The sequence below is a fragment of the Myxine glutinosa genome, chromosome 5 (genome assembly GCF_964187855.1).
Source record: "Myxine glutinosa chromosome 5, kmMyxGlut1.1, whole genome shotgun sequence".
NCBI classification, from domain to species: domain Eukaryota; kingdom Metazoa; phylum Chordata; class Myxini; order Myxiniformes; family Myxinidae; genus Myxine; species Myxine glutinosa.
The window spans coordinates 93961511-93977781 of record NC_136265.1 but is presented as its reverse complement, the minus strand read 5'-3'; the positions used below and the strand labels follow the sequence as shown (position 1 = coordinate 93977781).

At 45.6% G+C, this 16271-nt stretch overlaps 1 protein-coding gene across 2 annotated transcripts in view; it reads right to left on the bottom strand.

Moving 5' to 3' along the window:
• Nucleotides 1–1028: 1028 nt before the first annotated feature.
• The window catches only part of LOC137427339 (uncharacterized), a 34069-nt gene continuing 18826 nt past the window's right edge, over nt 1029–16271 (bottom strand). For both annotated transcript variants that reach the window (XM_078777143.1, XM_078777142.1), the window contains exon 4: nt 1029–4413. In XM_078777143.1, coding sequence (XP_078633269.1) covers nt 3329–4413 — 1085 coding nt within the window. In that variant the 3' untranslated portion in view covers nt 1029–3328. The remainder of the gene's footprint in view (nt 4414–16271) is intronic.

The window sequence follows — 16271 nt, the reverse complement described above, 5'->3', positions numbered from 1 at the left end:
GTCAAGGGCGGAGCCTGGTAAACCCCCCCCCCGCACGCACCCAATGAGAAGCAACGTGCCGATTCCACGAGGCGGAGCTAACGAGCCGAGGGCGTGTCACTCCCCGCCGGATATACGCGGCCCCGCGCCGGATGTGAAGAGAGATGCGCCTCAGCTTGGAGACTAGAGAGAGATGCGCACCCAGCTTGGAGAAGGAAAGCCACCTGCGAGCGCTGAGTCAGATGCGCCCCCAGCTTGAGCAGACAAGACGCCATCCGAGCGCTGCGACCTCCCCGCATCTCTGGACCGGACCGAGTCGATTCTGACCTTTGAGCCCAGGTGCACCTGGAGCCATCGCTACCTGCCTTTCCTTGCCATCAATCCCCGTGTGAGTCAGCATTTTGTCCCGTGTGTCTGTCGTCTGTCCGGGGTTAATATAAGAGTGTGTCTAAGTGCCTGTCTTCCTGTAATATACCTCTAGCCCCTGTAATCTAACCTTTTCCGCCTTAATATAACCTCCTCCGGAGGTCTTGAGAACTGAACCCCTGGTGTCGTATTGTGTGATTGTAATCCAGCCGGGTGTCTTCTTTTTCTTATTGAGCCAGCATAGCGCGACTAGTCAACGTTCGGGCACAATCGGGTAACTTGTGCAGACGTGGTCATACCAATAAACCGCTCGGTAAATAACATCCAAGCCACGTCTGTAACAATATTTACAAAAAATCGTTTAAAATAGCGGAAAAAGTCGTTATTTATCGAAAAAAAGTTGTGCTTTCACAAATTTCATCGATGTCAGTGACCATCGTGAGATATGTACAAATTGAGACAAAAAAATTGGAAAAAAGGAAAATCGTCATGATTTACACAGAAAAAACGAAACATCTGCACAAAACCCGAACAATTTTCGCAGCTTCATCATCGTACTGGACAGATGACATAGGCTTACCTTGTTCACCTGGCCTTGTGGACACCTGGGCAGTCGATCTCCGTACTAGGGCCACCAATTATGGAAGAGTTCCTTATCCTTATATGATAAAGGAAGACTCAACTTTTGTTCCTTATTCGGTTTATTAAAACTCTAAAAGGGTAGGGCAGTACTTACTAATTCAAGACATTGATTAACTAATAAACTAACTGAACTTTAAAAAAACATCGTTCTGCCGGTCGTGGCAAAGGCTCCACCGTCTTCTTCTGTAGCAGATCTTCTTCGTTCCCCTGGTTCAGCGCTGCTCCTCGAAGTCCCTTTTCTTATATCATAAATGCTTAGTTCCTTATAAGAGCATTGAATTCAAGACTCTGCACAGACTCTCCGGCTCAGACAGTGAAACACTCTGGTTTCTATCTTGGAGAATTCTAAGAGCCTTTTTAGACAGTTGTTATCTGTTAAAATGATAAAGCACCTTTATCCGTTCCCCACAGGTCATTCCCTTTTTGACCCATCCGAAACAGGAATGTTCCTCTCCAGGCTTCATTATACAGAGCCACACAGAAAACACATTTTTGGAGAAAGAAGTATATGAAAATATATGAACACATATTTTGATATTCTCCCACAAGTAGAAGAGTGGGAGGGCCGTCGGGAGTCGTGGGAGATATGGTGAAGGCAGCGGGAAGTTGGGGTGTGAAGAGAATGACAGAAATCTGTAATCTGGTGGTGAAAGAAGGCCGCATTCCAGTGGATTGGGAACCGAGTGCCCTCGTCCGTCTTTTTAAGGTGAAAGGTGACCCACTGGACTGTGGCTCGTATAGAGCGATAAAGTTATTGGAGCATGGAATGAAGGTATTGGAAAGGGTGTTGGAGAGGAGGACAAGGAAGAAAGTGAAGATCAACAAAATGCAGTTTGGATTTATGCCAGGAAGAGGAACGACAGACGTGCTTTTTATTGTAAGGCAATTGTAGGAGAGGTACATGGAGAAGAGGAAGAAGTTGTTTATTGGGTTTGTTGATCTGGAGAAAGCATTTGATAGGGTTCCACGCGAAGTAGTAACATGGCATTGAGGAAATTAGGAGTGGAGGAATGGTTGATCAGAGTAGTGATGGCAATGTACGAAAGAGCGCGCACAGCTGTAACGACGAAGGACGGGAACAGTGGTGAGTTTGAGGTGAAGGTGGGAGTGCATCAGGGGTTGGTACTAAGTCCACCACTATTTGTAACTGTGATGGAGGTGCTGGCTCGGAATGTAAAGGAAGGTTTACCATGGAAGTTGTTGTATGCAGATGATCTGGTGTTGATTGCGGAAAGTATGGATGGACTGAAGGAGCAGATGAACAAGTGGAAGGAATGTATGGAGACAAAAGGTCTGAAGGTGAATATCAGAAAAACAAAGTGGTGAGGGTGGAAAGAACTGGGAAGTGGCCATGTGCTGTATGCAGGAAGGGTGTCGGAGTGAACTCCATTCAATGTACAATGTGCGCTGAGTGGGTTCATCAAAAATGTAGTGGTTTGAGAGGGGCATCAACCAGTGTGGCAGCTACATTCAAGTGTAAGGTGTGGGCAGAGGGAGCTGCAAATGGAGGAAATGTTGAGTTGGATCTTGGAGACAGCATGAAGCTGGAAGGTGTGAAAACAGTTTGCTACCTTGGAGACATGCTGAATGGAGAAGGTGAATCAGACTCGGCAACGGTTGCTGGAGTGAGATGTGCATGGAAGAAATTTCGGGAACTGAGTGGCGTACTGATCAGGAGGGGAGTGTCGTTGAAGCTGAAGGGAAAGGTGTATGCTGCATGTGTGAGAAGTGTTATGATTTATGGGAGCGAGACATGGGTAATGAACGTAGAGCAGCAACGAAGGCTGGAAAGGGTGGACATGCGAATGGTTCGGTGGATGTGTGGAGTGTAGTTGAGAGAGAGGAAGACAAATGATGAATTGCGAAAGATGATGGGAATAGAGCCTGTGATGGATACTGTGAAGAGAAACATGTTGAAATGGTTTGGTCATGTGTTGAGCAAGGATGAAAGTGACTGGTTGAGAAGAATGATGGAAATGAATGTGGAAGGAAGTAGAGGACTGGGAAGACCGAGAAAGACGGCTAAAGGTGGTGGAAGAAGAAATGCGGGCAAGGGGTTAACAAGGTGAGATGCAGAAAATAGGGCAAAATGGAGAAAATCGTCATGGGACCCGCAAGGCCAACCGTGGCTCTAGCAGGGAAAATGGCCTTAAAATGCCTGCTGTTGTTGTTTGTAGGTGTGTTTTAAGGTTGAATGATTGATTAAAAGCTTTTCCACAACTTGTACATTTGTATGGGCGTTCATCATTGTGAATTATCATGTTTGTTTTAAGGGTGGATGATGCTTAAAAGATTTTCAAACAACTTGTACATTTGTGTGGGCGTTCATCATTGTGAATTCTCATGTGTGATTTAAGGGTGGATGATGCTTAAAAGATTTTCCACAACTTGTACATTTATGTGGGCGTTCATCATTGTGAATTCTCATGTGTGATTTAAGGGTGGATGACCGATTAAAAGCTTTTGCACAACGTGTACATTTGTATGCGCGTTCATCATTGTGAATTCTCACGTGCCTTTTAAGAGTTGATGAATGAGAAAAAGCTTTTCCACAACGTGTGCATTTGTATGGGCGTTCACCATTGTGAATTCGCAAGTGTGATTTAAGGACGGATAAATGCTTAAAAGATTTTCCACAACTTGTGCATTTGTATGGGCGTTCATCATTGTGAATTCTCATGTGCGATTTTAGGCTGGATGAATGCTTAAAAGATTTTCCACAACTTGAGCATTTGTATGGGCGTTCACCATTGTGAATTCTCATATGCCTTGTTCGGGTGGATGACTCGTGAAAAGATTTTCCGCAAATTGTGCATTTGTATGGGCGTTCACCATTGTGAATTCTCATGTGCCTTGTTAGTGTCGATGACCAATTAGAAGATTTTCCACAACATGTGCATTTGTAGGGGTGTTCACCATTGTGAATTCTCATGTGTGTTTTAAGGACGGATGACTGATTAAAAGCTTTTCCACAAGTTGTGCATTTGTATGGGCGTTCACCACTGTGAATTGTCAGGTGTATTTTAAGGACGGATGACTGATTAAAACCTTTTCCACAAATTGTGCATTTGTATGGGCGTTCACCACTGTGAATTGTCATGTGTGTTTTAAGGTTGGATGGCCAATTAAAAGATTTTCCACAACTTGTGCATTTGTACGGGCGTTCACCATTGTGAATAGTCATGTGCCTTTTGAGGTTGGATGACCGATCAAAAGCTTTTCCACAACTTGTGCATTTGTATGGGAGTTCATCTTTCTCTCCTTTGTGAGCCTGGTGAAAATTATTACATGCAAACAATTCATTCTTCGTTTTGTTGTGCTTGTAAAAAGTCCTTCTGTTTGTTTCAGTTGGCGAGTCCTGCGGGCCTGTGTCTACGCTGTTCATAAAAGTAGGTGCAGTCTCCCTTGTAGATTCAATGGATTCACCTGTAAATACAACATCGCATCACCGGTTTAAAAAAAAAAAAAAAAAAAAAATCTTATTTTATTCAATACTCGGAATACTGAATCTATAATTCCGACAAACGTACGCAAACATGTACATTTGTGTTCGTTCCACTGCAAAAAAGTAATAAAATGTATTATTGATGTAAATATGCAGTACAGTTCAAAAGTTTGAGTTTTCCCCAATATATTCATGCTTTAGGGTGAATTCATCCAATTATCAGTGATAAGCTTGTTCGGGTGGATGACTCGTGTGGTATTTTTATTACTGTAAATTGTTTGCTTTTACAAATGCACGTGGAACAAACTGCTTCAGTAAACTAGGGAGTTCATAGAACACGATACTCCATGCAGTTTTCAGCGATACACTTCAATTTAAATAAAAATAATTATTTGAAAGATCGTCAAAAAAACGAGCGTTACGCCTCGGTCCCCGTCGGTGAAGTGATGCGAGTTGACAAAGTGGAAGACGTAAGGCGGCCATCTTGGATTTTGACGTGGCGACCCAATTTTCAATAGGGTTCTTACTTGTGCCAAGATACACCCACACACCAGATTAGAAGTTGGTACTTCGCTTATTTTTCAAGATATTTCGCTCACAATGTTCAGACATATATATGGTGGCGGCCATCTTGGATTTTGACGTGGCGACCCAATTTTCAATAGCGTTCTTCCTTATGCCGAGATACACCCACACACCAAATTAGAAGTTGGTACTTCGCTTATTTTTCCAAGATATTCATCTAACAAGGTTCAGACATACATGGCGGCGGCCATCTTAGATTTTGACATGGCGACCCAATTTTCAATAGCGTTCTTCCTTATGCCTAGATACACCCACAAACCAGATTAGAAGTTGGTACTTCGCTTATTTTTCAAGATATTCATCTCACAAGGTTCAGACATACATGGCGGCGGCCATCTTGGATTTTGCCGTGGCGACCCAATTTTCAATAGGGTTCTTCCTTATGCCTATATACACCCACACGCCAGATTTTAAGTTGGTACTTCGCTTATTTTTCAAGATATTCATCTCACAAGGTTCAGACATACATGGCGGCGACCATCTTGGATTTTGACGTGGCGACCCAATTTTAAACAGCGTTCTTCCTTGTGCCTCGATACACCCACACACTAGATTAGAAGTTGGTACTGCGCTTATTTTTCACGATATTTCGCTCAATGTTCAGACATATATATGGTGGCGGCCATCTTGGATTTTGACATGGCGACCCAATTTTCAATAGCGTTCTTCCTTATGCCGAGATACACGCACCCACCAAATTAGAAGTTGGTACTTCGCTTATTTTTCAAGATATTCAGCTCACAAGGCTCAGACCCCTCCCCTTTCAGCTTTCCCCCTTGCCCCTCCCCTCCAAATCTTCCCCATCACCCCTTCCCTCCAAAACTTCCCCATCACCCCTCACCTCCAAAACTTCCCCATCACCCCTCACCTCCAAAACTTCCCCATCACCCCTCCCCTCCAAAACTTCCCCATCACCCCTCCCCTCCAAAACTTCCCCCATCACCCCTCCCCTCTAAATCTACCCCCTTGCCCCTCCCCTCCAAATCATCCCCATCACCCATCTCTTTCAAATCTTCCCCCTTGCCCCTCCCCTCCAAATCTTCCCAATCACCCATTCCTTTCAAATCTCCCCCCACACCCCTCCCCTCCGAGACTCTCCCTCGCTCCTCCCCTCCCCGACTCCCCTCTCACCCCTCCTCCTCAAAGCGTCCTCCCCGCTTCTTCCCCCTTCCAACTTTCACCTTCATCTCCCTCAACCTTCTGCCTCGCTCTTCCCCCTCGTCAAATAACACCTCACTGCGCCTCTCCCAATCACCATCAAACCTTTTGTCCGCCCCATTCTTCCCTTTCTCCAAGCTATTCTGAAATCTCTGACACACCTTCAACAGCTCTCCCTACCTCTTCCTCCTCTTCCACATCTTACCCTACCGCTCCCCCCCCCACCCCCCCTGTTCTGTATCCGATGCTCCCCCTTCCTCTTCCTTAACAGTATAGACCTCAAACATCCGGGGCCTTCGCTCAAACTTGTCTGATCTCTCCATACAGGTTGCTTCTGACAAACCAGACGTGATCTGCTTAACAGAAACTTTCTTCCTTCATGATGTCTCTGATTCCTTGGTATCTCTCCCAGGTTACTCCCTCCTCCGGTATGATAGACCTGAGCCTCGTCCTGGAGGTGGGGTTGCTATCTTTATAAAAACCTCTTCCTCACTCGCCCTGCACTGCCCTCTCTCCACCTCACCCCCAGGAATACCTTTGGCTACGGCTTCCCCTTCGCTCCCACCTTTTGTTCATATGTGTGTTGTACCGTCCACCAAACAGTGATGACTCCATCTGCATCTCGCTGTCTGAGAATATGGACCAACTGTCTGAGAAATCTACCCATCTGAGATCTACCCAGCTGTCTGAGAAAATCTGAGAATCTACCCATCCCAACTCTCTCTTCCTCATATGTGGTGATTTCAACTGTCACCATGCCAGTGGCTGGGTGTGGGTACCTCTCTCACCAGCCATGGCTCTTCAGCAAAAGACTTCTGTGACTCACTGGGACTGACACAATCTGTCAATTTCCCGACCCGGATTTCAGTCAATGGAGCATCTTCTCTTCTGGACTTGGTTATGACTAACTTCCCTGAAAATGTCTGCTGCTCTTCTTCTGCTCCAATCAGCTCTTCTGATCATGTGCTTGTTAAAGTGGACATCTCTGACCATTCTCAGAGAGCCTCCTCAGCGTCGACGAGTCTGGCATTTCACTCAGGCCAACTGGCACGGTCTTCAAGCAGCCATCAATCATCTGGACTGGTCCCCAATCTCTACCGCCTCTGACATCAACTCATCCTGGGAATTCTTCCAAAGTAAATTGCTCTCTCTCATGCACAGATTTATCCCATCTCGTCTTCAGTTGTCATACCCTTCCTCCCGTCCATGGTACACGGAATCTTGCGGTGAGGCTATTGCCCAGAAACAACTTGCTTTCGTCTCCTGGAAAGCAAATCCAACGGAAGGAAATCTCATTTCCTTTCACAAAGCCCGAAACAAGTATGTGTCCACCCTCAGGAGAGCCAGGAAACAATATCTCTCCGTTCTCAGGACCGAACTCTCTTATCTGTCTCCCTCTTCCAAATCCTGGTGGTGTCTGGTCAAATCTGTTTCTGGTGTTTGTTCCCCCTCCATCCCCTCCCTCACCTCAAATGGCCACACGGCTGACTCCGCACGTGAAAAAGCTGAATGCCTCAACTCTGTGTTTGCCTCTAAATCTTGTGTCCCAAACCCAGCCCTCTCTGTACCCACCGTACCCAGTCGTACCCAGCTGCTCCTGGACTCTGTGTCCTTTCCTCCTGACAAGGTGGAAAAGTTTCTGTCAACCCTCGACTCGGATTCTGCAACTGGACCTGACGGCATCAGCCCACGGGTCCTAAAATCCTGTTCTTCCGCTCTTTCACTCCCTCTCTCTGTTCTCCTCACCCTCTCTTTTGCTCAAGGTCATCTTCCATCTGCTTAGAAATCTGCCAACATCACCACTTTGCACAAAAAGGTGCAAAAACAGATCCCAGCAACTACAGACCAATCAGCCTTCTCCAAATTATCAGCAAAGTCATGGAATCCATCATTGCTTCAGATATGAAATCTTTCCTCTTCTCCAATGGCTTGATCTCTGATCATCAATTTGGTTTCAGACCTGTCCACTCTACTCTGGACATGCTGCTTCTGCTTTCTCAACAATGGATGGAGGTCCTCAATGCCAAACAGGAAATTAGAGCAGTCTCCCTTGACATATCACGTGCCTTCGATACGGTCTGGCACCCCACTCTGCTCACCAAACTCTCCTCTTTTGGTATCCATGGAAATCTCCACGCATGGCTGGCGGACTTCCTCTCTAGTCGTCGTCAACGTGTGGCCCTGAATGGGTTTTTCTCATCTCCTCTTCCTGTTCAGGCTGGAGTTCCACAAGGTAGTGTTCTGGGCCCTGTGCTTTTTCTGGTCTTCATCAATGATCTCTCTGACTCTCTTGAAAATCCTCTATCTCTTTGCTGATGACTCTACTCTCTGTCGCTCCATTCTTCATCCCTCAGATCGGCAGTCTGCAGCCTCCTCACTCTCTGCAGACCTGGACAAAATCACAGACTGGGCAAACAAGTGGAACAAGTCTTTCAATCCTGACAAATCTCACACTCTTACGATGTCTCTCCGAAAAGGCCGACTGGACAACCCTCCCATCCACTTTCTGAATAATCCTCTCCAAGAAGTTCTGTCACTCAAGCTTTTGGGTCTCACTATCTGCCATGATCTTTCCTGGGAAAACCACATTTCAAATCTGGCCTCCAAAGCCAGTCACCGACTGGGCATCCTCCGTCGTGCGAAGTCCTTCCTTGGCACACCTGAGCTCCTCACCACATACAAGGCTTTCATCCGCAGCTCAATGGAATACTGCTCTCCCCTCTGGGCTGGTGCTCCTGCCTCACACCGAGCTCGTCTTCACGCTGTTGAAACCAAAGCATTCGGAATCATTGGAATCTCCTGCGATGAAGCTAACTCCAAGGGCCTCTCACTCACTCACCGCAGGCAGGTTGGTGGTCTTTCCGTCTTCTACCGACTCCTCTCTGGCCTTGCCCCCCCCAGCTCTCTCTGGGCTCTGTCCCACAAATATTCCTGCAGGTCGCACAAGATCTGCCTGCAACCCTCTTATGGTCAAACTGCCAAAATCAAGACTCTCTGCTCACCTTCACTCCTTCATTCCTCTTTTCTCCCACCTCTAGAACAAACTCCCTCACTCTCTTCAATCCCACTCCACCCTCCAGGTCCTTAAAACACCTGTTCACCACCATCTCTTATCTTCCCCCATCCAAAACCTTGATCTTTTCTACCCCCGCTAATTTCACCCCAATTCCACTTTTTTGAAATACCAACTTCTGTCCTGGAAGTCCTTGGTGTCCTTGTGTTTTATACTTCTCCCTCCTCCCCTTCCCACGCCTCCTCCCCCCAAGCCCTCTCCCTTCCACACATCTCCCTGCTCTCAAATGTTGTGTTTGTGTGCTTCCCCTTCTCTCCCCATCTTGTCTTCCGCTCCCTCTTTTTATATATTTTGTTTGTCTGGTTGATTTGTTTGTGAAGTAAATGTTAGCTCTTTCACGAACCTCGATTCAGTATACAAAAAAAAAAAAAAAAAAGAAAGACATACATGGCATCAGACATACGTGGCGGCGGCCATCTTGGATTTTGACGTAGGTGGCACCCACACACCAAATTCGAATGCGGTCCTTCGCTTACGCACGCACGCACGGACGCACGCACGGACACACGGACACACGGACGGAGGGGAAAACCATAGTCCCCCTTTCGCTCCGCGGTGCGACGGGGGACAAAAAACCTTTCATGCTGTTGAAATAGTAGTATGCACCACCCTTGCACATCAACCGATTTAACATGTCCAAGTACAACAAAACTGGAGGTTCTTGAAAGTGATAAAAAAAGCAATTTGTGTTCCACGGAACTTACATAAGTATTTAATTCAATTTTAAATAAAAATAAAGATTGTAAAAGTCGAAGAAATAAATTCATTCCGGGTTTTCGCGCTGTTTTACCCAGTACATCACTATACTATATCTAATACATTACATGAGTTATTCATGCCTGTTGTTTGTATCCTTTATAAGGTCCTTCAAAAGAGTAAGCTTCCTGTTTGGAATGATTTTCAATTATGTTTGACTGCCTGGCAGGCAGAGTAAAAATATTATTTAAGGGGGAAGGGGCAGCTCTTCTCTGCACATGTGCAATCTGATTATTTCAAAGCCGAAGAATGTTAAAATGAAAGACGTCTTTCTATTCATGTTCCGATTTGTGTTCAAAATATAACATCAGATTTCAATAAGTTGTTCCTCGATCATAAGCCGATGATCAAAAAAATGACAAGAAGAAAGGACAGGCACAAACCAATTCCTTAACCCTTCTTTTCACTTCACGTGCACAGGGTAATAACCTGAAACAGCAATCACATTGCAGACCCTTGCCAGTACTTCTTTTGTGTGGCAACTGAATGGAAAGATTTACGAAATGAAAGTTAATCCATTGCAAAATAAAGGTCTAAATTGTCTAAAGGGCAAAGGTCTGGTGTAAAGGTGTGAAAGTCAATAAGTGTAAAGGTCGAAAAGGTCGAAAAGTCTGAAAAGGTCCAAAGGGGTTTAAAATGTATGTCATCAGCATCAGCATCATCATAATAATCATAATCATCGTAAAGAGACAGACATACCCTGCAAGGCAGCAGTGAGATTTGCAATCAGTGTTTCCTTCTCCTTGGTGGATTGCTGACCAAGGCTAAAGAGCTCCACATACCGTGGTTGGATTGGTGAGTGTCACAGTAAGTCCTCACAATGGAGGACATTTAGCCAGTGCCCTCAAGAGCACCGTTACCATGGTGCACCACTATGAGGTAGTCTGAAAGTCTTGGCAAGGGCAGAGGTTATGTACCGGAAGAAAGGGCTCAGACACTCGGCCTTCTTTTCACTCGCAGACCTATCTGATGACCATACCTAAAAGCAACAACTGGTAAACCACATCGCACCACTACAGCACTAAATGCATACACCGGCCCTGCCAAAAAAAACCCAAAAGCACCACCAAGTATAAAGGGTCGAGAGTGTGTAATTTCAGGTCTATAGGGTCTGAATTGTCTGAAGAGGTCTGTCTAAAGGGTTGTAAAATGTAACAAGCGTTACGCCTAGGTCCCCCGTCGGTGAAGTGATGCGAGTTGACAAAGTGGAAGATGCAAGGTGGCCATCTTGGATTTTGACGTGGCGACCCAATTTTAAATAGCGTTCTTCCTTATGCCTAGATACACCCACACACCAGATTAGAAGTTGGTACTTCGCTTATTTTTCAAGATATTCCGCTCACAAGGTTCAGACATACATGGCGGCGGCCATTTGGATTTTGACATGGCGACCCAATTTTCAATAGCATTCTTCCTTATGCGTAGCTACACCCACTCACCAGATCAGACGTTAGTAGTTCGTTTATTTTTCAAGATATTTCGCTCACAAGGTTCTGACATATATATGGTGGTGGCCATCTTGGATTTTGACGTGGCGACCCAATTTTCAATAGCCTTCTTCCTTTTTTTTTTTTTTTTTTTGTATACAAGATCGAGGCTCGTGAAAGAGCGAACATTAATCACACAGAAAGACAAACCGACACATAAAACATATAACATCGGGAGCGGTAGACAAGATGGGGAGAGAGGGGGAAGGACACAAACACAACATTTGAGAGCAGGGACCGAGAGACATGGAGACATCGAGAGATCTGAGAGAGGGCAAGGGCTTTGGGGGGGGGCATGGGAAGGGGGCGGTGGGAGAGGTATAAAACATATGGACATTGCCAGGACTTCCAGGAAAGAAGTTGGAATTTCAAACAAGGTGGATCTGGGGTGAATTAGCGGGGGTAGAAAAGATCAAGGTTTTGGATAGGAGAAGATAAGAGATGGTGGTGAACAGCTGTTTTAAAGACCTGGAGGGAGGAGTGGGATTGAAGGGAGTGAGGGAGTTTGTTCCAGAGGCGGGAGAAAAGAGGAATGAAAGAGTGAAGGTGAGCAGAGAGCCGAGATTTCGGCAGTTTAACCATCAGAGGGTTGCTGGCAGATCTTGTGCGACCTGTAGGAATATTTGGGGGACAGAGCACAGAGAGAGCTGGGGGTGCAAGGCCGGAGAGGAGTCGGTAGAAGACAGAAAGACCACCTACCTGCCTGCGGTAAGTGAGTGAAAGGCCCTCAGAGATAGCTTCATCGTGGGAGATTCCAATAATTCTGAAAGCTTTGGTTTCAACAGCGTGAAGCCGAGCTAGGTGTGAGGCAGGAGCACCGGCCCATAGGAGAGAACAGTATTCCATTGAGCTGCGGATGAAAGCCTTGTATGTGGTGAGGAGCTCAGGTGTGCCGAGGAAGGACTTCGCACGACGGAGGATGCCCAGTCGGCGACTGGCTTTGGAGGCCAGCTTGGAAATGTGGTTTTCCCAAGAAAGATCATGGCAGATAGTGAGACCCAAAAGCTTGAGCGACAGAACTTCTTGGAGAGGATTGTTGAGAAAGTAGATGGGAGGGTTGTCCAGTCGATCTTTTCGGAGAGACATAGTAAGAGTGTGAGATTTGTCAGGATTGAAAGACATGTTCCACTTGTTTGACCAGTCTGTGATTTTGTCCAAGTCTTCAGAGAGTGAGGAGGCTGCAGACTGCTGATCTGAGGGAAGAGGAATGGAGTGGCAGAGAGTGGAGTCATCAGCAAAGAGATAGAGAGGATTTTCAAGAGAGTCAGAGAGATCATTGATGAAGACCAGAAAAAGCACGGGGCCCAGAACACTGCCTTGGGGAACTCCAGCCTGAACAGGAAGAGGAGATGAGAGAAACCCATTCAGGGCCACACGTTGACGACGACTAGAGAGGAAGTCCGCCAGCCATGCGTGGAGATTTCCATGGATACCAAAGGAGGAGAGTTTGGTGAACAGAGCGGGGTGCCAGACCGTGTCGAAGGCACGTGATATGTCGAGGGAGACAGCTCTAATTTCCTGTTTGGCATTGAGGACCTCCATCCATTGTTGAGACAGCAGAAGCAGCATGTCCAGAGTAGAGTGACCTGGTCTGAAACCAAATTGATGATCAGAGATCAAGCCATTGGAGAAGAGGAAAGATTTCATATCAGAAGCAATGATGGATTCCATGACTTTGCTGATAATTGGGAGAAGGCTGATTGGTCTGTTGTTGCTTGGATCCGTTTTTGCACCTTTTTTGTGCAAAGCGGTGATGTTGGCTGATTTCCAAGCAGATGGCAGTTGACCTTCAGCAAAAGAGAGGGTGAAGAGAACAGAGAGAGGGTGAGATAGAGCGGCAGAGCAGGATTTTAGGACCCGTGGGCTGATGCCGTCGGGTCCAGTTGCAGAATCAGAGTCGAGGGTTGACAGAAACTTTTCCACCTTGTCAGGAGGAAAGGACACGGAGTCCAGGAGCAGCAGGGTACGACTGGGTATGGTGGGTACAGAGAGGGATGGGTTTGGGACACAAGATTTAGAGGCAAACACAGAGTTGAGGCATTCAGCTTTTTCACGTGCGGAGTCAGCTGTGTAGCCGTTTGAGGTAAGGGAGGGGATGGAGGGGGAACAAACACCAGAAACGGATTTGACCAGACGCCACCAGGATTTGGAAGAGGGAGACAGATAAGAGAGTTCGGTCTTGAGAACGGAGAGATATTGTTTCCTGGCTCTCCTGAGGGTGGACACACACTTGTTTCGGGCTTTGTGAAAGGAAATGAGATTTCCTTCTGTTGGATTTGCTTTCCAGGAGACGAAGGCAAGTTGTTTCTGGGTAACAGCCTCACCACAAGATCCCGTGTACCATGGACGGGAGGAAGGGTATGACAACTGAAGACGAGATGGGATAAATCTGTGCATGAGAGAGAGCAATTTACTTTGGAAGAATTCCCAGGATGAGTTGATGTCAGAGGTGGTAGAGATGGGAGACCAGTCCAGATGATTGATGGCTGCTTGAAGACCGTGCCAGTTGGCCTGAGTGAAATGCCAGACTCGTCGACGCTGAGCAGGCTCCCTGAGGATGGTCAGAGAGATGTCCACTTTAACAAGGACATGATCAGATGACCCGATTGGAGCAGAAGAAATTGTGCCTAGATACACCCACACACCAGATTAGAAGTTGGTACTTCGCTTATTTTTCAAGATATTCCTCTCACAAGGTTCAGACATACATGGCGTCAGACATACATGGCGGTGGCCATCTTGGATTTTGACATGGGTTGCACCCACACCCCAAATTCGAATGCCGTCCTTCGCTTACGCACGAATGAACGGACGGACGGACGGACACAGGGGAAAACCATAGTCCCCCTTTCGCTCCGCGGTGCGACGGAGGACAAAAAGGGTCCAAAGGTCAAAGGGATCGAAAGTGTCAAAACGGTATTTAAAGGTCTGACAGTCAAAGGTCTGAAAAAGGTCTAAAGAATCTTCAAGGGTCGAAAGGATCAAATTGAGGTGTAAAGGTCTGAAGGGTCTAAAGGGGTTTAAAGTATCTACAGGATCTTTAAAATTCTAAGAGGTCTGAAGGGTATAAAGAGGTCCAAAGGTCGAAAACAAACACGCAGTCACGTGGTATGGGTGCCATCTTGGAAAAAAAAACCTTCAACTTTGCGTCTCGATATCTCCGAAACGGCTCAATGGAAAAAATAGTCATGGCTCATTCGAAAGAACTCTGCATTGGAACCAAAAATATGTTTATTAAGGATCTTAAAAGTGTTAACGTTACGAGGTTAGAATTCAACAAATAGAACACTTGATGCCACAAATATATTTTTTGGGCCTGACCGAAGTGAAAAAAAAAATTCAGATTCCAAAAAATGTCGTCGTTATAGTCCACATGGTTCGGCCGCCATGTTGTTTTTCATGAAAAACACTAAAAATCCTTTTTCTCAGAAACAGCTGAACAGATCGAGCCTAAACTTTGCATGCATGATTGCATGCCCATGACGAACAAAGGCTCAGCGACCATGATGTGTGAGATCACGTTTTGAAGTTGTGGGAGTTGACGTTTTGAAGCATAAACGTTAAAACCTATCTCCTCCCTCATTTTGAAGCTATCAAATGCAAACTTTACACATGTGTTCCCCATGTCTGCAAGTTAAAACTTTATTTGGGAAGTTGCAAGAAATCACATGGTTTGGCCGCAATAGCTAATTGAACGAAAATCTTTTTAAAAAGCCATCTAACTCTTTAACCGCTGCATTGATTGACCTGAACTCAATTAACCTTTAATGTAATGTAGCTGTCATCAAGAGGAATATAATGTATCGGGCCATGTGAATGATTGTGCCACTGCCATTTTTTGGACTTATTTCCTTTGAAAATCATTTTCTCTGCAGTCGTTGGACCGATTGACAGGAATTTTTTTTACCATAGGAGCGCCACGGTCTGGAGAATCTTTATTGTAATTATGGCGTCATTGGTCACGTGGTATGGGTGCCATCTTGGAAAAACCGAAAAACGTTGCACTTCCATATCTCCAAAAGCACTGTGTAGAAAAGATTGAGACATGGCTCATTGTAAATAACTCTCGATGCAGAATAACACATGTGAATCATGTCATAATGGAGGAACATATGACGTCATAATTTGACAAGGGAAAAAACTTCATCCGCTCAGGATGTAATTTCTTGAGCATCATCTCAGGATAAATTGACAAAGAAAAAAATTATAATGACGTCATAGGTCATGTGGTTCGGCCGCCATATTGTTTTCAGAAAAAAGCCTTAAACACTTTAAAACCCTTTTTCTCTGAAATGGCTGAACAGATTGAGACCAAACCTAATAAGCATGACCGCATGCCCATGACGAACAAAAAGTTTAGGGGTGCTGATGTCGTAGATGACATGGTTTGGGAGCTATAAGGTTTGGGAGCTGCAATCCCTCATTTTTGATGGCGTCGAGTGGAAACTTCACACCTATGTTCCCCATGTCTGATTGCTAAAATGCCCTGTTGGCATTTGCGAGAAGAAAACTTGCATCTATTGAACCGCTTCATGGATTGACGTGAAACTTCAAAGTAATGTAGATATCGTCAATTGGAATAAGTGTTTAAAATTTCAACATTATTAATTGTACGGTATGGAAGATAGCAGTTGTTATTGTGTGAAGAAGAACAAACCGCTACATTTTATGTTCTCCAGCCCTGTAACTTTTCGCTTTAGCTTTAATTATGATGAAAGTGGGGTTGTATGAAAGCAAGGTTGTATCAAAGCGAGGTTATATCAAAGCGTGTCTGATAAAG